The sequence below is a fragment of the Solea solea genome, chromosome 5 (assembly GCF_958295425.1).
Source record: "Solea solea chromosome 5, fSolSol10.1, whole genome shotgun sequence".
In the NCBI taxonomy this organism is placed as follows: Eukaryota; Metazoa; Chordata; class Actinopteri; order Pleuronectiformes; family Soleidae; genus Solea; species Solea solea.
Window position 1 is genome coordinate 18,141,717 of NC_081138.1, and position 23,317 is coordinate 18,165,033.

Here is a 23,317-nt window from a genome sequence, read left to right on the forward strand (position 1 = left end):
TTCAAATCTGATTTCATGTGGTGCAGTTGGCTAGCACTGTTGCCCCACAGCTGGTTCGTGTCTTGGTGCAGGTCTTTCTGTGTGGAGTTCACATGTTCTCCCCGTGTGCGTGTGGGTTTTCTCCGGGTCACCAGTATTGCATGTCCAAAAACATGCAAAGGATATGTTTGTTTGTCTCTATATGTTGGCCCTGCGATGGACTGGCGACCTTGTCTAGGGTGTACCCCGCCTTTCACCCTATGTCTACTGGGATTGGCACTGGCGCCCTCCCCCCCATGACCCTCATGTGGAGGATAGACCGGTAGACAATGGATGGATGTTATGGCAGCATGCATAGTACATTTACATTTACATTTAAGCATTTAGCAGACGCTTTTATCCAAAGCGACTTACAAGAGAGAAATAAGCTACAGAGAAGAAATCTTGGAAAGAACTCCACTCGATAGGGACAGTGGATTGTTGGTGCCGAGGTGGATGCAAGTGCAGAAGGAGATGGGGTAGCAGTAGGGTAAGTGCTAGAACAGAAGATTTTTCAAGAAGTTTTCAAGAGCTTCTTGAAGATAGACAGGGACGTCCCTGTTCTGGCAGTGCTTGGTAGGGCATTGCGGTAGTCAAGGCAGGAGATGACCAGAGCCTGTACTAGGAGTTGGGTAGCCTGTTGAGTTAGGTACAGTCTGATTTTTCTTATATTGAATAGTGCAAAGCAACATGAATGGGTGACAGAAGCAACATGATCTGTAAAGGGGTGGAGTGGCTCAGTGGTTAAGACCCTACCCTGTGTGCGAAAAACATCATGGTCGCAAGTTCGATCCCACCCCTGGCTGATTGTACTCAATTCCATTGTAAGTCGCTTTGGATAAAAGCGTCTGCTAAATGACTTGTAATGTAATCTAATGTAAAGCTCAACTGCTCATCAGTCATGACACCCATGTTTCTCGCTATCTTGGAAGGAGCCAGAGATAGGTAATATCTCTAGAAGAACAAGAAGAACAAATATCTCTAGTGCTCTGAATTCCTGACACTGACTACACACACACACACACAAAATTACACTGACAATAGAAACACCTGCAACACGAGTGAAGCCAGAGAGAATCCCATGTGGTCAAAGGAAATGCAATCAGGATGCATTTAAATACCTGGTGCAAACTGACGTACTCAACACTGTCCACTCAGGTCTCAAATGGGCATTTTGTGCATCATTCACTCCATTTACAACCAGATCACATGTACTGTAGGTTGTAGGGACCTCAGTATGTCCTGGTGATTGCAATGTTAAGTCATATTCATTTAAAATAGATAAAAGGATACATTGATGGTGCCACAACCCGCCTGTGTATCCCAGCGAAGAAGAGAGCTATGAAAGTGATGCAGACGATCGTGAAGAAGGGATGATTCCACAGTGATAAATAGAACGAGACCTGAGGAGCAAAGTCACATCAAGCACTGAGTACAAATACTTCCTCTTTTGAACAAGCATGAGAATGAGGGAGAACTTTGAGCTGTGATCAAGAGACTTTGAGCTACGTTTAAGAGCTTTGCATTGTGATGAAGATGGATGATGAGAAGAGGATGAGACTTTGATAAAGAACTGTGGAAGGCAGCCTAACACCTCCCAGAGAAATGTTGTTATTTAACAGTAGCTAATCAATTTCATAAAGTAAAAGTATCAGACAAAATGAAAATAATAGATTAAATCAAACGCAAATTATATTAAGTTGTAGAAAAAAATTTTTTAAAGGCTTCCTTCACATTTTTTTCACAGAGAAATCGGCAGTCTCGCAACTTGCTGTAATTCCCACAACATTTCGTAAAAAACACAACATCAATTCCTCTCTGGTATGTAATTGTTTTCAACAGCAAAATGTATCTTATGTCAGTGAAAACATACCTTCTGTGTGTTGGGGTCATTTAACCAGCTCCAAGCTCCAGCGGCCAACAAAACAGACACCACTAACAGAATCACTGAAAGAAAACAGGGCAGTAACTTTTTTCTACCTGCAGTTATAGCTGAACCTACTTTGCATTCATTGTATTTACAATTAGTGGCTACTAGTGAATGATATTAGTCATCAAGTGGGTTGAAATCAAGTCACACAAATACATATTCTACAGATATTCTGACAAGTAAATGCACCGTGTTCTCTTCCATGGTTTTGACAATCAGCAGCACTAACAATGGCTTACTTCTCCACCGGTTGGCTGCAGGTTGCAAACAGGAGATGGACTCGGTCAGTCTTCTTTCAAAGGCCATCAGATCTGAAACAAAAAACCAGGCACACTCAATGTGAGCTGCAGTTGGAAGTTGGAAATGTCCTGGTACCAACATTTTTAAACGATTGAAATACAATAGTTTGTAAAGGATTACTGGCTTCACAATGGTGCAGCTAGTGTAATAAAAAAAAACTATTTGTATTTGCCAGGGGCAAACTCTGTTTATATTCTGCAGCTGAAGCTATGCATCATAAATACTAAACATTACTGTTTAGTATCACTACCCCACTGAGGGTCTGCAGTGGAGATGCGTTATAGATAAAAGAAGATTAAAGAAGTGGAGAGGCCATTGTGGATACAATTCCCAGCAGGCTGTGCACTGAGAGGGGTAATACTGCCCTCCACAGGAAAAAACATATCTCTAAGAATCTTCTCTCCCTCTCTCTCTCTCTCTCTCTCAATACCCACACTGAGTCTGTGGGTATTTAACATATAAATACCATGTCAGGGTGTACAGCTGACATGGGTGAAAGGTGGGGTGCACCCAGACAGGTCGCCAGTTAATCACAAGGCCACATAGAGACAAGCAACCATTCACTCTCATTCTCACACCTAAAGTCAATTCAGAGTGTCCAATTTGCCTGTAGGAGAAAACCTGAGAAAACCCACGCACACATGGGCAGAACATGCAAACTCCATGCAGAAAGGCCCTTGTTCTGACCAGGTCGTGAACCTGGGTCTTCTTGCTACAAAGGCAAGCGTTATTTAATGTATATAACAATTATTAATAATAATAATAATAATAATTATTATTATTATTATTATTATTGTTGCCTATCATCTCTTCTCGCTGTGTGATATTTCTCCAATGCTGTGTTGTCTGTTGCTGCTCTGAAGGAGACACCATTTCACTTCCCATCTCCACCGGTTGCTGACACATGAAAACTAACCAAATAGGTTGAATGCTTATAAAAATTAAAATAAAACAGAAGGTGAGACAGTAACACGTAATATACTAAGTGCACCTCCAGTGAGTGGCAGCCCACATTCTGCAGTGTTTTGAACAGAGATTGCAGTAACCATGCATCTCAAGCGCTAAAAGTGGCTGCTGCACATTTTTCCACATATATCACCTTTAAAATAAGTCAGCCATTTTCTTAACATTTGACGTTTTTCTTTTTTTAAGTGCTATCAATTTTAGTTACCTTCGGCCTGTTCCACGGATTTCATGTCTGCTACTTCCGGCAACCTGGCTGTACTCCACTGAAAGACAAGATGGTCACACAATATACTGAGGCCTGTGGAAAGAGATAAAGATAAGAGGAAAAAGGCAGTAAATGCAACACTGTGGATGCAAAGTGCAGAGAAACGTCAAATACCAAAACGTGTAAATGAAGCAGATGAAAAAGAATGGAGACGGAGCAGAAGCCTGCTACGTGCCATTCTTGAGAACATACTTTCGGCCACTGCCATGGATGCCATGGTAACCAGCGTACAGATGAAAGGAAGGAAGGAAGCCTGCTACATGGCTAGTGTGAACACAAAAAGTGAAATTATGTTTCTGACACTAATTCCTGCCAAATTCATCGGCTCACCCTAAAATTCTGCCAGATCACAATTTTTAGCAGGTTCTGATGTGCACACAATGTCATGCATGTAAAGTGCACTCAAAGAGTAATTGAAGAAAGAGATGGGGGGGGGGAAAGAATAATCAGAGAAGATACAATGGGTCCTTTGTATGCTGTTTAAATAGCAAAGACTTATTTTAATTAAATGTAAATCACTCTTCCAAATCTGTTTTATTGTAGATTCTCTCCTGGCTGGAACTGAAAAAGTAACCCAGTTAACTCATGATCTGGGTCCTTTGATCGATTAATCTGTGCGAGGGTGGGATGAAAAGTACATAGGCTTAGAAGGAGCAATGACACTTGCAGTAAATTAAACCATTTGTGGTATACTAAGTGCTTTGTTTCCTTCCGGATAAACCCACAAAGAGGGGACATTCAATATTAGTATCAGAGACATTTTATAAACGTGGACAAAATTTGACACTGTGGTGTTAATATCTGTAGAAAGGGGTTAGACCCCAAAGACGTTCATGCTGACATGACATTTCTACTCGATGGATGCCACAGCTTTTGACCCCGGATCGAAAGCACACCAGACAGGTCGTGTCGCAGGAGAACTTGGCATGTTTTCAAGCATATCCAGCTGGTTTTCTTGAACGTTCCTGGTGAGTGTTAGGTCCACCACTTTGAACCAGAGACAAAAAAGGCAGTGCGTGCAGTGGAAATATCTGCTGTTGAAGACTTTTTTTATCAGGATGACAACTTCCTTTGCTGCAACACCAAAGGAAGAATTATAGTATGTAGCTCACAGGGGAGATTATGTAGAAAACTAAACCACATTTGGTAAATTCTACCATTGCATCATAGTCCGCCTATGAACTTTAAAGCCCAGCCTCGGTTTTATCTAAGTGACATTAACTAACCACAACATCAAGACCAAAACAGAGCCCTTGTGCATGTACATCTACACTAGTCAATATCAAGATCACTGAGTATCAAGTCCTGATACTGGTCTGGGTCAATAACAGGACAAGTGCACCTAATATCAGCCAAGCTCTATTTGTCAGATGAAGGGTAAAGGACTAGCTCAAAGATAGCAGATTCAGTATTCAGTGGATTTTTGTGTTTTTTTGTGTGTTTTATGGCAGTTGGCTCTACCTCTTTTAACCTTTACCTTTACCTACCTCCTTTGCCTGATGTTGTCCTTCTTCTAATACTTTCCTTCAGGCTATACAGAGGTATAATGCTGCCCTCCACAGTTCTGAGTTCCTTATCCGCAAATCTAAGTTATTCCACAAGGCTCTTCAGCACAGTCCAAAGTCTTCTTCTATCGAATAAGCTCCGGCAGGTTGTACAACTACTAAGAGGAGCAATGCTGCCCTCCACAGTTCAAAGCTCCCACTCACACCACAAAGTCAGTAATCACAATTTGAAGTTCTCTCGAAGTTCAAAGCTCCCATCGCAGTTCAAAGCCCGTCATTCTCTCGTTCTTCCACTCCATCCCCCCTGACAGCTGGACCCATACATTCATGAAGTTCCCATGGGGCTGCCAACACACACACGCCAAGTCACATCAGATCCAGCCTATTAATCATTTTGACCTTTTATCTCTTGTTCCTGAGTGTTCTAGTGCCTGCTGGCACCCAAGAATTTCCGTGAAGCTTGTCCTGCTTTTAAGAAAATTCTTAGAAATCATACATCAGAGCGTGCAGATTGACTGGGAATGGTGTGGATTCTGAACAACTGTGACAAATACATTGATAAGGATTGATTATTTAGACAGCGGGAAAAACACAGATATTTTGGAACCCTTGAGGCCTAGATGTTTACAATCCAGAAACAGGTAGAAAAGCAACATTACGAATGACACCTGATGTCTGACGAAAAATAAGTTAAGGTCAGAGGCTAGGAAAGTTGGCAGGCGAGAATGTTTGGATAAGAGGCTGAACTTGGCGATTTCCGCATGACGGATAGTGTTGTATGTTTTGACTGATAAAGTTTATATAGAGTTATAAGTGATAAGTCAATGTCAGGATGACCTGGACAGGTGTTAGTTTGGTATATCTTACACCAAGAGATCCCAGTAATCTAAGAGTCTACTGCCAAGAATAGGTTATTTGATATGTTGACAATGTAAAGATGTAAGTATATAAGGTCAGGGTAACACAAGATCTGATAAAGCTGGTTGTCAAAAAACATATACAACACACAAACATACCCATTACGCAGAGGTATATAAATGTGAGTAGGATACAGATTGTGACGAGAGGCTGATCTGATCTTTGTAACCTCTAACTTCAAATAAAGCTTTGCCTCACAAAAGGATGTTACAACTTCACCCCCCATAACACTAACTAACTAACTATATAACGTTTATCCTTTTATCCTCGCCTTGGATAGGCAGTTTGTTGGGGGTGCTGTGAGGGAGACAGTAGCTTGTTTGGTGATATATCTGTCACATTTCGACAATTATCTCTTGCATTTCTCGTCCACAAAGTGAACACTGCACACACTGGTGCCCTTAGTAAGTTACCTGCCGAGTTTAAAGCCTGTTTGACATGAATGCTATTACAGGCAAAGTTAAAGTCGATGCCACTGTACAGGCTGTACACTGAGGGGTAATGCTGCCCTCCACAATTTGAAGTTCTTAATCACAGTTCAAGATTCTCCACCTTTTAACAAAGTACATTCATGTGTGTAATTTACTACCATGAAAATAAAAAACTGCATACAGTTACTACTTTTGCAACACTTGCATCCATAATTGCTATTTTTTCCCTAATTGCTATACTTTATATATATATTTAGTTTCTGAAATATTTACCTTTTTATCATGCAAATCAAAGGCTATTTTCTCTCAAGGAAATGAAAGGACTCAGCAGCATTTTCAGACTAAAAGGTTAAATGTTAGTTACATTTATTTATCTATTTTTATTCGCTCTTTAATACAGCTTGGGTTAGGGATATTTCGAAAATGGCATAAGAAGACATCGAGAGGGAGGAAAATGTAAGAGAAAATGTTAGTAATGCAACACTTCAGTTACAAAATAAAACATTTAGCGAATATAAACAGTGTTTACTACGTATTAATAAGCAACATGTACAGCCTCGCCATGGTGTGACGTGTGTGTGGTACCCGGAAATAAAAGCAGAGTGAGCGCTCTCGTATTCTCCCTCCACCAGACGGCGTCAGACAGAGAAACAAAATGGATCCAAACACAACAATTTTGCGGGTCAAGAGAAAACGGGGAACCGACCCCGCAGACGCTCTGCTGCTTGCGTGCAAGCGAATCCGACCGGAAACGTCCCAGACCTCCGGTGAGACGGTACCAGAGCCCAACGAGGCGGAGGTGGAAAAGTCTGTCTTCAAACTCGTGGCGACTGTAGCGACACAGGTGAGAGGCCCGCTGCTGAACGCCACAGTGGTAGTAGCTAACAGGCTAATGCGAACGCTAACAAAGCGTAGATCGGCTTCAGATAAAATAGCACATATTGGTTGATGTGACGGCATCAATCTGCGGTTTAGAATAATAATAATAAAAATAACTGACTCGCATAGAGCTGCGTGTAAGTACATTGAATGGTTATTGACACCGGATGACAACGCTCCGTCTGTGCTAGTTGTTATTAGCATATCATTCATGGCTAGTCAGTGCCGTTAGCTCACACTAGCATCTCATCAGCCCGTGCATTGGGTCGTTTTGTTTGCGTTGAGCGTAATTGTGACGTGTTTGCAGGCCTACAAAATGGTCTGACTTCATCCAGAATTATTCCCAAGCTATCATATCATCAAATGGCTCCATCAGCATCTCAATGAATGTTTAGCTTGTATTAAAATAGGGTTACGTCATACTGCATGGTTGTTGTTGTTTTTGTTTTTGGAGCAGTTTAAAGAGACAACATATTTCAACTTAATAACGATATGGATGGTAAAGGGGACTGTAAATCACTGGTTCTCAAAAATGTAACAGCCTTAGGACCCTCATTTGTCCCGAGCCCTGTCCCTGTTTATTATTTAGACTTGCTGTGCCTCTGTTGACCCACTGCTGCTTCCGTTTTCCATTAAAAAAACTGAGTTGAAATTTGTTAAGAGGCAGTGGTGGTAAAACCCTCCAACTCACCAACTATGGGGAGCAGAGAAGCTGTTGAATGTTGTCCTGTCCTACAACCCATTCAGTAGAACCAACCCTTAAAGGATAAATATTAGAGTGTCTTCATCCTGTCGGTGTCAGGAATCATATCTATATGTAGGTTCTCATTATCGTCTCTTTCCCAGGATGCTCCTGTTCAAACGCAGGTCCGACAGGCTTTGGCTCGGCCACGCGTGGCCCAGGCATTGCGCTCTTCTGCCGCCGCCACTAAACGGATAACCGGGCACCTACGGAGCATGAAGTGGAGCACCCGCAGGGAGGAACGCTACAGGATACTGTCCAACCACCGCACAGGCCTGTTGGGTGCAGCAGAGCAGGAAAGCCCTCAGACTGATGCTCCTGAGGGAGCAGGGGATTCTGGGAAAGATGAGGATGAGTGCTGGGGTAACATCCAGGTGGTTGATCTCTTACATGAAAATGAAGAGGAGCAGGACAAATCTTCTGGCAAGGTGAGTGGAGTGTTATTTGACATTTTTCTATCTCTTTCAATCTTTAATATAGCTGATATCTCTAAATATACCAGATTATTCATTTTATTTTTACATTTACACTGCAGCACATTGTTAAAAAAATCATCCGTTTAAATTTTTGCGTATGAATGGTCAAATCTAATTTTTCCTTTAAACCTGTTAGTTTATAATAGTTATTGTTGGTATATATTACTTTCAATATTGGGTTGTAGTACCCATTTCAAGTGTTAACGGCCTTTAATATCTTAATAGTAAGTTAATTAATTCTCTTACTTTTCCTTTTCTTTCTGCAGATGTCCTCAGATCCGGAGATGATCATGTGTAACAACACAAAGATGCTGCGCGAGCGTCTGAGCATATGTGAAGAGAGACAAGGGAGTGAACAGCAGGAGCAGGACAAGGACTTTGTCTATGATCTTTACTACCCGGAAACGGTCAATCCAGGCTGGATCCAGGACATCCTGTCTGTCAGGGCCTATGCTGACGAGGGAGAACTGGTGTGTGTGGATGGATGGACAGGCAGATGAGTGAATGCTGGAAACGGAGTGAGTGAATGAAGACATGGGTGAAATGGGGAGTAGACGGTGGGTCGAAAGTTTACACCAGTTATGCCTGAACTGTTTGTAGATGATCTGTTTCCAGACCAGTGTCATCCAAAAACTGGTCATCCAAGTATACTGGGCATTCACAAACTGGAGTAAATTGTTTGCCCACTGAGAGAAAATATTATCGGGTTTTAACAATAGTAAAAAGTAAGGTTAGATTGACGACCAGATGAAGCTGTTATCAGCACATTTCATTCGACTTTATATCTGGTGTTCCAGACTAAAATGCAGCCCAACAGTTTTTAAATAGACCAGCAGTGTTTCCCAACTTTGCCATTCTAGTTGCCTCATAACATCAGGGTCACATGGAGGACAAATGTAAATCCAAATGATCCAAACACAACTATATTTTCACCACCACTATATATTGCTAATTGTAAGCACCGACTGTAAATGAAACACTAAAAATTGATACTGAATATTTTTAGAATGTATTCGACAGAATATTCTGCAATTTACTTAAATATATACCAGGCTTTTTTTCAGATTTTTTGTTGGCTGTCTCAGGTACCTGACCTTGTGGTTCATGAAGAGGAGGTGTATGAAGATGAGGACGATGAAAACGAGGAAGGCAACTGGAGGAATGACTACCCCGATGAGGATAGTGACATGGGCAGTGACAGAGAGGAGCGCTATGGTGGTACGCTTTTACTCTTAAGTCATCACATAGCCAGTGAAATATCATTTTCATATTGTTCAAAGCAGATTTTTTTTAAGCCTGTGCCTTCTCTAGTTTGATAATTGATATAATTGTTGCAGCCCCAATTTGCGTGTATATTTCAACACGGAATGTAGTCTCCTGTGGCTGACGGTTGCCTCATTCACGCAGGTTACTGGGAGGAGGAGCACTCGTACAGCCGGAGGAGTTGGGAGCACTACAAGAGTGAAGTGCTGCATGAACAGGACTGTCCTGGTGGAGACGAGGAGGAGGAGGAAGATGGGGACAAATATAATTCCGATTGATTTACCCCTTAACCCATTCCTGTATGTGGATCTTCCAGTGCCCTCTGCTCGTGTAACATCATACCCCTCAGATGTCTGTGTAGGTGAGAGATGGTGGAGGGAAACCGCTGCTAGAATGGCACATGATTTTGAAACATGTCTGGGGGGGGAAATGTCAACATATACCATCAGCAATGACCAATGTGTAGCAGATTTTTGTTTTTTTAAATCATTTTCATGTTTGTTATATTGACTGCAGGCACACTCTTGGTGAAACAGAGTTATCCACTGAACAAAAGGCTCACTTAATAAAACCTACATCAGCTTAAGTGCATATTTCAAGAATATGTTTGTCTCTTTAGCTTGCTGTTTGACATTCTTAAAAACAGGAAACAAGTTTGTTGCTTTATTAACCACATACCAAACACCAAGTCCATTGTCCCAATGTGACAATCTTTGATTTTACATTACACATAGAAGTTGTTAGTCCACCGCCCCCTCCATCAGTAAGATTATGTCGATTAAGAGTGTATTATCCTTCAGATGGATTTATCTGAATGATGCACAGCACCAGGCATCTAAACTGTTGATTTTTCTTTATTGTCTTTGGTGCAGGAGATATGGCAAAATAAATTTACATTAACTGTGAGCTAGAGCAGTAAACTAATTTTTAAGCCTGTGTGGACTTAAGCAGGTGCATATTTTACAATGTGAGCCTTTTGTCAACTGGCTAAAATGTGTTCTTGCTGGCCTGTCCGCTGCACATGGGACACACCTGATTTTGATTTAAAGACCAAGAAACCCTATATTTTCAGAAAGGTTCACTTTCATGTGCCACAAGTATTTTGATGTTACTGAGCTTCACAACGACAGAAATACCAAACAGACCCCTAATGAAGTGTGAGCAACTCCCTCTCTCATCTGCACAGCATTTGAAGTATGTGTTCCTTGCAGGAAGAACCCAGCGTCTTTTTATAACCGTGGTGGAGTGAATTGGTGTGTGGGTGTTCTGTTTTAAGTGGATGTGTGTGTGTGGGTGTTAGAAAATGTTGCACATTAGTGTGATATGCCTCGTATGCTTTGTGCCGTTAACAAATCTGTGAGTGAGATGTCTCTGGCTGCGTGTGGTTGCAATTTAGGGTGTTTGCATGGTAGTGTGTGTGTACGTATCACTGTGTGTGTGCGTGTGTTAGATTTTGCATAATGTTGAAGCGTGGTGCATCATGTTTTGTTATGGGTGGGTGTGTGTGCGAGTTTGATTCATGAATTCCCCCTGAAGTTGTTTCTCTTGATAATTAAATTTTGTAAATATGTAGATGTGTATAAAAGGAAAGCTTTCAAATTAAACAGAGAACATGAGTGTCAATTCTTTTTTTTCCAGTGTGGTGGAGACAAACTGGTTGAAGAATTTATTGATGGACCATATAATTAAGTCATGTTTAGACTCCAAAGTCATCTTTTAAGAGGTTCCCCTGTCATCAAAGTCCAGTCATTCACTACTTGACAAAGGGTGAAGTAAACAATACTTGCAGGGTTTGTACAGGTTCTGCAAATCAAGCAGTTCAAGGTTTGGAAAGTACTTGAATTTGTAACGTTATTTCACTACTGTTAGCTGTTTGAGTCGCTTATAAGATAAATGAATGAAAACTGTTCTTCCTAGGCCTATTTACAGACCAGTGACAGTTTGAAAAATACGTTACAAATTTGGTTACAAAACAATTGTAATTTTAAAAAGGAAATTCAGTGTTATGTACTTTATGCTTATAAATCTGAAATTCACAACAGCTGCAAGGGGCAGCTTGAACAGCTTGAAAATGGACATGGAGGTGAATGACCTTCACTTTTTACTGTGATCTTATGAGCTGTTTGAGTCATGTTCCTGAGACAATGCTACTTTTTATAAGACTGGGCAGTGAGAGCTGAAAACAGAACTTTATCAGAAGTATCTTCTCGGAAATGTCGGCTTTGATTTAAATAGTTATGACTGATTCTGATGCAATGCTGGAAGTTTATATTACTGCATGTGAAAGCTTTACTCCCTTCTATTATACAACTATAAAGCATTGCTTAAACTTATCGGTGCTAAAGCGTGATCTCAAATAACAGCACTTGATTGAAACCTAAAGGCACAGTTTAAACAGGATATAGGTTCAGGTATAGTATGTTAGAAGCACAGCTTACACAAAACCAAGGATAAAGAAACAAAAGTGAACTTCAACATTTAAAACATTTGACAAGATGACATAATACTGTCTTGACCTGAGTATGAAATGCAGCACATTTGACACTGAGGAGAATTTGAGTCAATTGGTTTTTGACCTTGCAGTTAAAAAATTTAAAATGATTAAATATGCTAAATTAGGGGGGAAAGCAATATTCTAAGGATGTAGCCACAGTAGTATAAATGTAAAGAAAAAGGCACTAAAAGTACATAAAATGTGTTGGTGTTAGAATGATGAGTAAACATCTTTACATAGCAGCAGACTCACAAATACATCTTCCCTTTTTTTCAGTGAAGTAGATCTCATGAACTGGAAAACAAGAAAAACACCATACAGGACGTCCTGAGCTTTCAGAAAATGTAAGATTAACAGTGTCACAAAGTGGGATTTGCTCTCAGGGTCCTATTGTGTGTTACAACTGTCATAAAATATTTGCCGCAGTAACGGAAACTAACCCCCAAGAAAGCGACAAAAAGAATGATAGTGTTGTAGTTTGCATAGCTTGCATTTTCAACCCAGTTTATATAACCTATTACTCTGCCTATTGTTTAAATCCCTTGAATACCATAATATAGCCTGACACACAGCAAGCTCTAGACTGCATAGATATAGATGGTAATCAAAGAATTTACACTTACTAGTCCAACAGTAGCAGGACCTGGTCGCCCTCAGACGATTATCCCTCCGCTTCTTTCATCTCACGCCGGCGACTGAAAACCAGACCTGTTTAGTTTTTTGACAGAGGTGACATTCACCCTCATGCAAATTCTATGTACCATCAAAATAATCTTGGCGACATTATTGAAGTGGTGTCACTTTAACATGTCGTGAATATGATGGAGTGTTCAAATTAACTCATTGTTGTTATCACGATGAACAACCTCACTTAAATGTTGCATATTGCACCTTTAAATAATGTGATAAAGATATTGAACAGTTTTGTTTGTCTCTACTGCAGGCTGACATCCTTTGCATTAAATTCCATTAAATTTCAGGAGAAATCTGTAAGTGAACGTCAGTGTAAACAAGTCGGTGAGGCCTGAGAGCCTGAGTGTGGTGTGCAGTTCAACAAAAGTAAACGGTAGTCGTTAATCCTCTTTTCTTCTGGTCCCCTGATGAATGTGAGCTCTGAGGCTGAAGAGACTTTTGGGAAAAAGTTTTCGAAACGTACGAGGCGCTATTCACTTTTGTCCATTTCTGACAGCACACTGTAACAGGTGTACTGGGTGAGGTAAGTCAGACAACCTGCAGAGAGAGAGAAAGAGAAACAACATTAGCCGAGTCAACAATACTGCTAAATGACAATTGTGCCTGTCACCTTACAGCTGATCCACACTAGAGGATTTTTAATCTTCAATGTTTTAATCCTGAGTAAGCACAGACAAGACGATCCAATTAGGGATCCCACGTGACTTCAGAATATAAACAGACATGGAGGGGGACTGTCGGTTGTTGTCAGTTAATAGCTGTTGTGTGCGATGTTTTGTGCTGAGAAATGCAAACAACTATGGATGAAGTCATGGCTGAGAAGACGGAATCAAATCAGCCTAAAATTGGAAGGCATCCATAATTTTCCTCATAAAGTGTGGTGAACTCACGCAGCAGCTTGGTGATGATAGGTGGTCGCTTGGACTCCGGTAGATAGATGCCCAAGAAGAAGACGGGAACGCCAGACAGGGCGATGGAAATGCCGATCAGAGAGTTGACTGTGTCACTGTAGAGAGGCACCGCCACCAGGAAAACAGCACAAAGACAGAACACCACTGGGTACACTAACGACAGCTGTGGAGACACAAATCAAAACTGTGATGAAACGTCATGGGAGGTGTAAGGGCAAACCTTTTTAATCACAGCTTGCACATGTGAATGTATATATATGTATATATTGATGCGTGACACAAGTAAGGGTGGTATGTTAGTTCAGGAGAATAACAATGTTATAAGAAGCCCTAAAATTCTATAATTGCTATGGACAGGAGACTGCAACAACAACATAAACTAGTATATTTCAGTTGCTGAAATACTCAGGCCAGCCTGTCTGGCACCAACTGTCTTAACTAAGGGTGGGTCAAAATATCGATTTGGTGATCTATCGCCATCCTTCCTCGTGCAAGGGAAATATTGATATTTTAATTTTAAAAAACAGTGTCTGTTCATTTCACTGTGTAGCTTATTAAATGGCCATGTTAGTGTGCACTGACTGGGGAAGCTCCAATCCTCTGGACGCCTCCTCCATTAGCCCAGTAACCTATTCCGATTTCTTTTGTTTTCCAACTATGTAGAGTAAACTGTTGATTTTTAAAAGATGCACACTTTCTTCTGTTATGACTTTAGAGACACAGAGGTGGATAAGTGGTTGGATGCACGAGGAAGACACAAGGGTGTTGAACTGGCCTCACCTTGAGAGGCCTGGGTCTGTCGGGCTCCTTCCAGCGCAGATACAGTTGGCCGGCAGTGGACAGACCCATGAAGAACCAGTAGCTGAAGCTATAGTAGTTGATGAGCTGGAAGACGTCACTCACTGTCAGGTAGACCAGAGACATGATACACTGCACAGTGGACCGAGGAGAAGGAGAGGGAATATGTCAATGTCACAATGGTCACTGCAGTGTCAGTTACCTGAAGTGAATGAATGATTAAAAAACAAAAAAGCAACCTTACAGTAAACATCAACTATCTGTCCACAACAGCTGACCTTTCCTGTACATTATCCACTACAAACCGTGACTGATTCATACATTAAAGATGAGAGCAGGGATCGGAGTGAATCTCTGTATGTGGATCATGGACAGAGCGCTTGGAAGGTGACCCTCACGGGAACCCACAAAGAACAACCTGAAATCAATAAACACATATTAAGACACGTAATGTACCAATAGTGTGTGTGGTTATGTGTGTGTGTTACCTGGATGCTGTGATAATGGAAGAGTTGAGGCCCCCATAGCAGGACAGAGCCACAGCAATAGGGATGGTCCAGCTCATCACACCCAGAGTGTGATCTGCAAATGTCTGATCCAGACACATAAATTGTGTTAGAGCAGTTAAACCTTACCTAAATGACCTCATGGCAAATGAGGCTAAACAATGAATTGTTTTCAAGTTGAAATCGCAATTTGAAACACTGTAATTTCACCAATCGTGAAGGCTGCAGTTTAATTATTCAGTTTTTAACTGTGCTATGTTTTAAAGTCAAATATAAAAATATAAATTTGCGATTGCAATTTGAAACAAAACAATTTACAAATTGCCACAACTGCACTTTCATCAATAATTCTATGTTCAATGTAAATTTATAAAAAATGTAATACATATGGAGACAGTTCATGCCTTTAAGAACCTTGCATACAGAGTATTCATATTTTGATGGTGTCATGTGCTAATGCTCCTTTTTGTTTTAAATTTAAATCACAGTGGATATTGAACTGAAGCTCTAATTGCAGTCTTAATATATTAAATAAATAAAATCATAATCAGACATTTTACCCAAATAGTTCAGCCCTAGTTTTGCAGTTTAGCCTACAGTCTTTTTTTAAAGCCAATATATGGATGAGAGAGAGTGAGAGAGGGAGAGGAGGGAGAGAAGGAGAGAAGGAGAGAAGGGAGGATCAGCAGGTCACTGTGCATGACATTTGCTCTCAATCAGTATAGCCATGCTCTAAAGCAGAGGTCTCAAACTCGTGGCCTGTGTGCCACTTCCGGCTCCCCAATCAATTTCAGGTGGCCTGCCACTTTATATCAAGTGATACATTTGTTATATCTGTATGTTTATGTATTTTATTTATAGATACATTTTGCTTCGTGTATATTTTTTTTATTGTGAACTACATATTGTTCAATAAAAAAAATAAAAAAAACACTTATTTTTTAAATTCTGTGAAATATTGTCATGAATATATCACCCAACAGCTGCTTTCCTTTTTTCCCACTCGACTGGCCCCCTCCTGACCAGACTAGATGCTCAGTGCCCCCCCCCCCAAAGTCATTTGAGTTTGAGAGCCCTGCCCTAAAGCAGTGTTTCCCAATCCTGGTCCTCAGGGAACACACCTGATTCAAATGGTCAGCTCGTCATCAAGCTCTGCAGAAGCCTGATAATGAGCTGTTCATCTGAATCAGGTGTGTTGGAGCAGTGCAGTGTTCCCTGAGGACCAAGGTTGGGAAACAAAAACTAAATCATACCCTGATTTATCATCTAATTGACTTCTAAAGGAGAAATATTTTATAAAATGGACATCATACTGTATTGAAGAAGCTGAAACTTGTCAATACATTTCCTAGGTTTTCTGATGCGATAAAACAAGTGAAAAGTCGGTTCATTTTTATCATAGACATCGATTATTTTCATTTAGTCTCCACTCAATCTCAGTCTTTTTTCCAAGCATTTTGTCGACTCACCACTGCCACTGCGTCACTGGCCAGTATAGCACTCATATCCAAAACAGCATAGTAGGCCACATTGGTGAGGATGTAGATGATAGTGACAATGGGCATGGAGATGGCGATCGCTAAGGGCAGATTCCTGGAACAACAGGACACTGGATCATTACCAGGCTGATTCAAGCAAATCAAGTGTCAAGTCAATAATGAAACTACCTTTGAGGGTTTTTGATCTCCTCAGTAACAAAGTTGAGCGTGTCCCAGCCAGAGTAAGAGAAGAGAGCAGAGTAGAGCGCCAGTGCAATGTTACCGGGATCTGTAGACGATCCCTGAAAGGAGGATTCAAAGTTGTTTGTGTAACCTAAGACACGGACACAACAATTAAAGAAACAGTAAGTGAATTATATTTTTTTTCATACATCAATGTTGGAAAATGCTGGCTGTTCAAAACTGTGTTTGCTTTTGCTCCTCAGATGTTAGATTTTTTGTGAAATGAGTCCAGTGCTTACTGTTACAGCAGCTGTTGAGTATATATATATATATATATATATATATATATATATATATATATATATATATATAAAAAAAATGTATACAAGTGTATTACAAACACTAGCTCACTAAAGGTCTGTATACAACTGCCTACTGATATATCACTAAAGCCTGCTAAAAACTTTTTAAGGCACTATTTAAAACAGAATATTAGTATGTCTTAAAGTAACCATTCCCTTAGAAACGTAGAAATGCTGTGGCCAAATTTATATTGTGACTATGGGATCAAATTGAAGTTCATTTATTAACTTTGAAAGATAGGGTACATAACAAAATGCTCCAACATTTAATGAACATTTGATCCTTAATCCCCAAAAAAACAAACACTATTTGTTTCTAATTAGCACCCACCAGACAGCCGCAGCACACACTTAAATGTTCCTAAAGCCTAGTTAACACTACCTACAAGACAAAAGCCCTCGATCAGACCTCGATTGCACCTGTACTACTTTAGCGTTGTTCACTTGTGTCTCTCAGGGCGAATGTTAGTGCCAGTTCTGAACACATTTTAAAGGTTGTGAACAAGTGATTAGTATAGTGACAACACACACCCACCCTGGCACAGCTTGATGATGCCAGTGGTGATGATGACAATGAGGGCTGCCACCTTAGCATAGGTGAAAATATCCTGTACCCGGGTGCCCCACTTCACATAGGCAGAGTTGATGAATGTCAGTAAACCTGGGGAGACAGTTAGAGTTTCATACATGTCATTAGTACTGTGTGAACTTCTGCAAGAGCATGTAGACGGACATGAGAGAGATTTAACAGTTTTAACATTTAATCGGTAGACAGGATATTCACAACCGATATCTGCAACGTCATTCTTACTGGTCAAAACTACAGTTACAGATATCTGCAATTCAGTTTTTTTTGCCATTCATGTATATGGGGTTTGCCATTATAGATGTGCAATTCCAGTTTTATGACGAGTCGTAATTTAAAGTTTAATCCCCTTAGGGTAAATTTCCTCTGCATTTTTTGACCCATCCTAGAATTAGGAGCCACACTGAGTAGCACCCGGGGAGCATTGGGAGTTGGGTACCTTGCTCAGGGGTACCCCAGCCCTTTTTGGCCAGGTGGGGATTTGAACCGGCGACCTTCCGGTTACAAGTCAAGTTCCCTTTCCACTTGGCCCTATTCAGGTTCTAGATATCTTTAATTATCCTCAATTGCAGTTATCGACATTGTCCTTTTTAGACATCGTGAATTAAGTTTCAGATAGTCAGAATGAAGTTGTACATATCTATAATGACAAACCCCATACACATGAATGGCAAAAGTAACTAGTAAAAACGTACTGATATCTGTGATGTAAAAACTGAATCGTAGATGTCTGAAACTGTAGTTTTGACTACTAAGAATGATGTCACAGATAACCACGTAGTCAAACTTGATCAAATGTTAAAAAGTCTTGCCATAATGGAGAGTGCATCACATCCACAGTACTTACACACACATGCTGCGGCAATGAGTCTGGAAGCTAGATATGGCGGTTCACATGTCGGGAAAAGCGGCTGCACCAGGTAGTTAGCAAACGTGATGGCTATGACAGCCTGACTGGTGGGCTCGATAATCAACAGAGACGTCCACAGGCGAATAAACGCCAGGAATTCTCCAAACGACTCCAGGATGTATGCATATGACGCCCCTGATTTGGTGATGGTGGTGCCCAGCTCGGCATAGCACAGGGCTCCCACCACAGAGAACAGGCCTCCAATAACCCAGATGACCAGCGACAGTCCATAAGAGGCGCTGTAGATGAGCACGCCCTTGGGGGAGACGAAGATGCCGGAGCCAATCATGTTTCCCACGATCAGACTGACTCCGTTCAACAGTGAAATTTCCTTCTTCAGCTGCATGGTCTCTCTGGGCGGCTCTAGAAGGCGGGAAGATTGACTGGCAACCCCATTCGTCTTAGTGGATTCCCCACTGTCAGCCATGGCGCTGTTGTGTCAGACGGAACAGGACCTTTGCTCTTGGCTGTGGACACGGCAGGTTCCTGTACGTATGTATCAGAGAAACCTCTCAAAGAACCTGTCCAACACATTAAAAAGTACAAAAGATGGATGGATGAATAGATAGAAGACTGTCATTCAAATACAATACAACATTTCAAGTGCACATCTGAATAAAAGATTAAATATATCATTATAAATAATGAGGAACAAGAATGACTGGAAAGATGCAGGACCACAGAATCTCATAATCTTATTAGTGACGGATGTAAAAGTAAAATTAAAGACACTTCACTGCACTGTGGCTGTTTGTATGACCTTGTGTGTGTGCTAGTGTGTGTGTGTGTGTGTGTGTGTGTGTGTGCTTGCATCTGCCTGTGAAATGTGTCAGGCACTATGCAATTCAGTAAACCCTGAAACAGTGGACCTCTAATGGCAACCCCACCAACCTCAGGTGATGCTGAGTGTAATGCAGAGTAAATCATCTACTAATGTTGAGACGAAGGAGGATAACTGCCAGCCTTTGGTGTGTCGTCTGACATTGGCTCAAAGCTAAGAAGTCGTCTTACGCTAAACAACTGCTAGGTTGATCAATGAGGAATTAATCTAATTTAATTTAACAATTTACGCAAATTATCTCTGTTTTCTAACACTGTGAACTTTAGCTCTTACATTTCCCATAACTTAACCTTTAGAACACAGAGCATTTAGGATGCTTTTTTCCCATTATTATTATTATTATTATTATTTTATGACGTGAACCTTGACCCCTGACTCTTCATGTGACTCATCGTAAACATTCATTGATTTGATTCTGACTCTTTTTTTCTCCAAGAATACTTCACCTTGAGGCCATATGTTGGATAGTATTTGATCTATGACCACATACGGAATGATTCAAAAAATGTCTGTGTCTACATAGTTCTGAAAAAAACAAAAACAAAACATAAATAAGACTTGTCATGTCACAGAAGAATATCAGGTATGAGTCACTTCACTTCACCTGGTAATGGCTATATGTCTATAGCCAGTATGACAATCAGTATCTGTATCGGTCTGGTACTGGTCAGAATCATTACTTGATATCAGAAAATAGGAAATGACATGTATATATATATATATATATATATATATATATGTATGTGTGTATGTATGTATGTATGTATATATATATATATAGTGGTTGTGTTTATCAGATGCGATTAAGCCATCCCGTTTCTGACACCCATCTGCAATACCAGTGGGCCACGGGCCACACTTTGAGAAGCGCTGTCAAACCTTAGTAGAAATCATACTTTTTCCCTTTCTCTCTGTAAAAAGTTTTAGTTCAAATGCAGACTTCATCTTATTTGTACAAATAAAAACGTTGTGCAAAATGTTTAACAGTGAGCAAAGTAATTATTCAATAAAATAATTATAATCATTTTTATTTATTAGTATTAAAAATACTTTCTATTACAATTCCCACATATTATAATAGTGTTGAGACAGTGTTAATTCATAATTAATTTCTTTCTTTCCTTACTGCGGGCTACATCATCACCCTCTGATTACTAATGAGAAATTAATAACGTCTTCGCTCACCTCGATAAAGCGACACAGTCGCTGTCACACACAATATTTAAGTCACGAGTTGCTAATTAAGGCTTTAATTTTGAACGTCCAGCACCTGGTGCCCGGCTCTGCTCTTTGAGGTCTTTTATAGCTCGTCATCGCCGGCGCAAACACTCGGAGCTTCTTTCCCTTTTGTTCCCTGTTGTCCAGAAAAAAGGATATTGTGTGGACACTTCCAGGTCCGGGAGGACGGGACAGAGTGGGGAAGTTTCTCTCAGCTCTTACCTTACCTTTGGCTTTAACGTATTCCAGGCGAGCGGGTCTGACAGCCAAAGCCGACGCAGCGGAGTCCACTGACAACTGCACCATCAGCACCGGTAAACAACTGGGTACTACCGCTACCGCTGCCGCTCTAGCGGCTACTGCCGCTGCTACTGCCGCGCCAGCTGCCGCTCTCGCGACTTTTACCGCTGCTTTTGTCGCGACTGCTACCGCTGATGCTGCCGCCCTGCAGCTACCGCTGGTGCTGACGCCCCGCAGCTACCGCTCGTACCGCTGCCGCTCTCGCGACTTTTACCGCTGCTGCTGCCGCGATTACTACTACTACTGCTGCTCTCGCGACAACTACTGCTTCTGTGGCCGCGCCGCAGCTACCGCCGCTGCTGCTCTCGCGAATGTTACCGCTGCTGTTGCCGCGACTACCGCTGCTCATGCTACTGCTACTGGGAGCAGGCGTCATGTGATGGTTTCATAGTGACAGGAGGGGCTTTTTTTGCAGCTTTTTCAAAAACTAAATGAATTGTTTTAATCATATAACAGTTTACACACAGTACACGTGTCATTATACAGTAGAACACTGATGTCCCAAACAAAGAGTGACGTCACTCATGGTCTTTGTGTTTATGTTGACTCCTCGGGTTTGGTTACAAGCCTCTAAATAACATGTGAGTGTTCAAATGTTCATGGTCACTATATAAAACTATTTCCTGTCAAACACACGACCTGTTATTTTTTTTTCTTAAATATCCCAATAGTGTGTATATACACTGTGTATGTCACCTGAAACACAGGGACACAGCGAATACTAGTGGCAGAAATATAGTTTTAAGTGTCCAGCTGAATGCAACAATAGAATAGAATAGTAGTAGTAATAATAATAATAATAATAATATTGTCATGGTTATGGAAAAACAGTCAAGCAACTCTGTGAGATTAGGGCCACATGTGAATGTTTTTGGGAAACAAAATAAAAAAAATAAATAAGAAAGCCAGCATTCTGTGACAAAAGTCAGAATTCTGACTGTAATTTTTTTCCGAAGCGGATGAAAAGAAACACAGTATCAGTAAAAATCCATATCAAAACATTACTAAAACAATTTAGTATAAAAAACAAAAATAAGGGTCTTAAATAAATGAGTATGATTAATTCTAAATAAGTGCTGGTGGTGTAAGTGAAGTGATAGATAGATAGACAGACAGACAGACTTTATTGTCTGTCCCAATCAGTGACAGACATTTTCCTTTGACACGGCTGCAACAATAAAGTAACACATTCAACACTCAAGGCACATTCAAACAGTAAAATAGGAAACTGGGTTAAAAGAACGATGAACGATGAAGAACTCCCTTGAAACACCTGATGTTTGATATATAGTCAGTTTTTATTGTGCTATATTTTGACCTTGTTTCTGAGCCTGTTTGTATTTGCTTTCGTTGTCTGCATTAACATTTTTATAATGGAGGGCTGTACGAGCTACACAATGACCCCAGATTTACTCTGAAATGAAGTGAAGTAAATTGATTGATTGATCTCAGTGAATCAGATCTCAGTTTTGATCAATCATTCTAATCAGGAGCGAACACTGGTACCAAATTTATAGAAATTGCCTCATGAGACACTTTTTCTAAAAACACATGTGTAAGGTTGCGTGACCTTGAACTTTGACACGTAATCGCTAAACTCTTATGAGCTCATTCGTAACTCCAAGAGAGCAATTCTACCAAAGTTTTAAAGGATTCCTTGGAGGTTTTCCCTGAGATACTACTATTCAGAAGGCAAATAAATGTGTTTTGTAAAGGTCACAGTGACCTTCAACTTTAACCAATGACCACCAAAAACTAAAAGTCAAACTTTGTTCCAAGTTTGAAGACATTTTGGACAAATGAAAAACATGTTGCCAGGCACTGAGGCATAAGAACGACTGTAAAGTCAGTGTGTTAATCAAAACTGAATAACTTTTTCTATGTGCGTTTATTTTGTCCAGTCAGTGTCTGGTTTCTCTCAGACCTGTGAAGATGTCATAAAGACTGACACTGTTAATGTCAAAAACTGGACATGTAATTAGAGCAGTCGTGCCAGGACCATATACGAGAGAGCGGCCCTTTGACCATGTGACATCGTTGTTACTCAAGTGTCAAATACACTTAAACACACACACACTCACACTTTTAGTGAGGACACTTATAGACATAATGCATTTCCTCACCTCTTATCCAAACCTTAACCATCACATCAAATTCCTACTCTAACCTTAAAACCAGGTCTGAAAAAGTAGTTTAAAGATGTGAGTCAAAATGTCACTACTTACTATCGTTTAGACATTCTCTTTGGTCTTCTCTAAGAAACATACATGTACGCGACCACGGGAAAAAATACTTTACATCGTGGTCTTACATTTGCCGACATGACAAGAAAAAAAAGCAGAGA

The 23,317-nt window shown here is 40.6% G+C and overlaps 3 protein-coding genes across 8 annotated transcripts; 1 reads left to right on the forward strand and 2 right to left on the reverse strand.

The window, feature by feature from the left end:
* Positions 1 to 1,271: 1,271 nt before the first annotated feature.
* On the reverse strand, positions 1,272 to 7,000 carry cnep1r1 (CTD nuclear envelope phosphatase 1 regulatory subunit 1). 5 transcript variants are annotated; one of them, XM_058630111.1, is made up of 6 exons: positions 6,919 to 7,000; positions 5,384 to 5,449; positions 3,420 to 3,477; positions 2,188 to 2,259; positions 1,892 to 1,965; positions 1,272 to 1,421 (listed from the first exon to the last, which is right to left on the reverse strand). In XM_058630111.1, exons 3-6 carry the CDS (start codon positions 3,442 to 3,444, stop codon positions 1,287 to 1,289), a joined length of 306 nt encoding a protein of 101 aa, XP_058486094.1. In that variant the 5' UTR covers positions 3,445 to 3,477; positions 5,384 to 5,449; positions 6,919 to 7,000; the 3' UTR covers positions 1,272 to 1,286. The 5 variants fall into 5 exon arrangements, with proteins under 5 accessions (XP_058486094.1, XP_058486091.1, XP_058486093.1 ...); XM_058630108.1 differs by lacking the exon at positions 6,919 to 7,000 and having other exon boundaries at positions 3,420 to 3,512; positions 5,384 to 6,634; XM_058630110.1 differs by lacking the exons at positions 5,384 to 5,449; positions 6,919 to 7,000 and adding an exon at positions 4,941 to 4,971.
* slc7a6os (solute carrier family 7 member 6 opposite strand) lies at positions 6,920 to 11,310 on the forward strand. Its single transcript, XM_058630106.1, has 5 exons — positions 6,920 to 7,177; positions 8,059 to 8,382; positions 8,697 to 8,900; positions 9,516 to 9,648; positions 9,838 to 11,310. The coding sequence occupies exons 1-5, from the start codon at positions 6,989 to 6,991 to the stop codon at positions 9,969 to 9,971; spliced, it is 984 nt and encodes a 327-aa protein (XP_058486089.1). The 5' UTR covers positions 6,920 to 6,988; the 3' UTR covers positions 9,972 to 11,310.
* Positions 11,311 to 12,092: 782 nt separating this feature from the next.
* slc7a6 (solute carrier family 7 member 6) lies at positions 12,093 to 21,142 on the reverse strand. Of its 2 annotated transcripts, none has more exons than XM_058628578.1 (10): positions 20,901 to 21,142; positions 18,552 to 19,135; positions 17,654 to 17,779; positions 16,763 to 16,907; positions 16,565 to 16,688; positions 15,078 to 15,181; positions 14,911 to 15,007; positions 14,572 to 14,721; positions 13,771 to 13,954; positions 12,093 to 13,417 (listed from the first exon to the last, which is right to left on the reverse strand). In XM_058628578.1, the coding sequence occupies exons 2-10, from the start codon at positions 19,039 to 19,041 to the stop codon at positions 13,350 to 13,352; spliced, it is 1,488 nt and encodes a 495-aa protein (XP_058484561.1). In that variant the 5' UTR covers positions 19,042 to 19,135; positions 20,901 to 21,142; the 3' UTR covers positions 12,093 to 13,349. The 2 variants fall into 2 exon arrangements, with proteins under 2 accessions (XP_058484561.1, XP_058484562.1); XM_058628579.1 differs by having other exon boundaries at positions 20,896 to 21,142.
* Positions 21,143 to 23,317: the final 2,175 nt, after the last annotated feature.

Bases quoted from the DNA above. Each gene is read 5' to 3' on its own strand.
- cnep1r1 (XM_058630107.1), bottom strand. From the start codon at position 3,696: ATGGCATCCATGGCAGTGGCCGAAAGTATGTTCTCAAGAATGGCACGT. The intron at 2,260-3,419 runs GTAACTAAAATT...TTTTTGTTTCAG, and splicing joins ATCCGTGGAACAGGCCGAAG to ATCTGATGGCCTTTGAAAGA. The intron at 1,966-2,187 runs GTAAGCCATTGT...GTTTTCTTTCAG, and splicing joins TGCAGCCAACCGGTGGAGAA to TGATTCTGTTAGTGGTGTCT.
- slc7a6os (XM_058630106.1), top strand. From the start codon at position 6,989: ATGGATCCAAACACAACAATTTTGCGGGTCAAGAGAAAACGGGGAACC. The intron at 8,383-8,696 runs GTGAGTGGAGTG...TTCTTTCTGCAG, and splicing joins AGGACAAATCTTCTGGCAAG to ATGTCCTCAGATCCGGAGAT. The intron at 8,901-9,515 runs GTGTGTGTGGAT...TGGCTGTCTCAG, and splicing joins ATGCTGACGAGGGAGAACTG to GTACCTGACCTTGTGGTTCA.
- slc7a6 (XM_058628578.1), bottom strand. From the start codon at position 19,041: ATGGCTGACAGTGGGGAATCCACTAAGACGAATGGGGTTGCCAGTCAA. The intron at 16,908-17,653 runs GTGGGTGTGTGT...TCCGTGTCTTAG, and splicing joins CATCATCAAGCTGTGCCAGG to GTTACACAAACAACTTTGAA. The intron at 15,182-16,564 runs GTGAGTCGACAA...TGTCTGGATCAG, and splicing joins CCAGTGACGCAGTGGCAGTG to ACATTTGCAGATCACACTCT.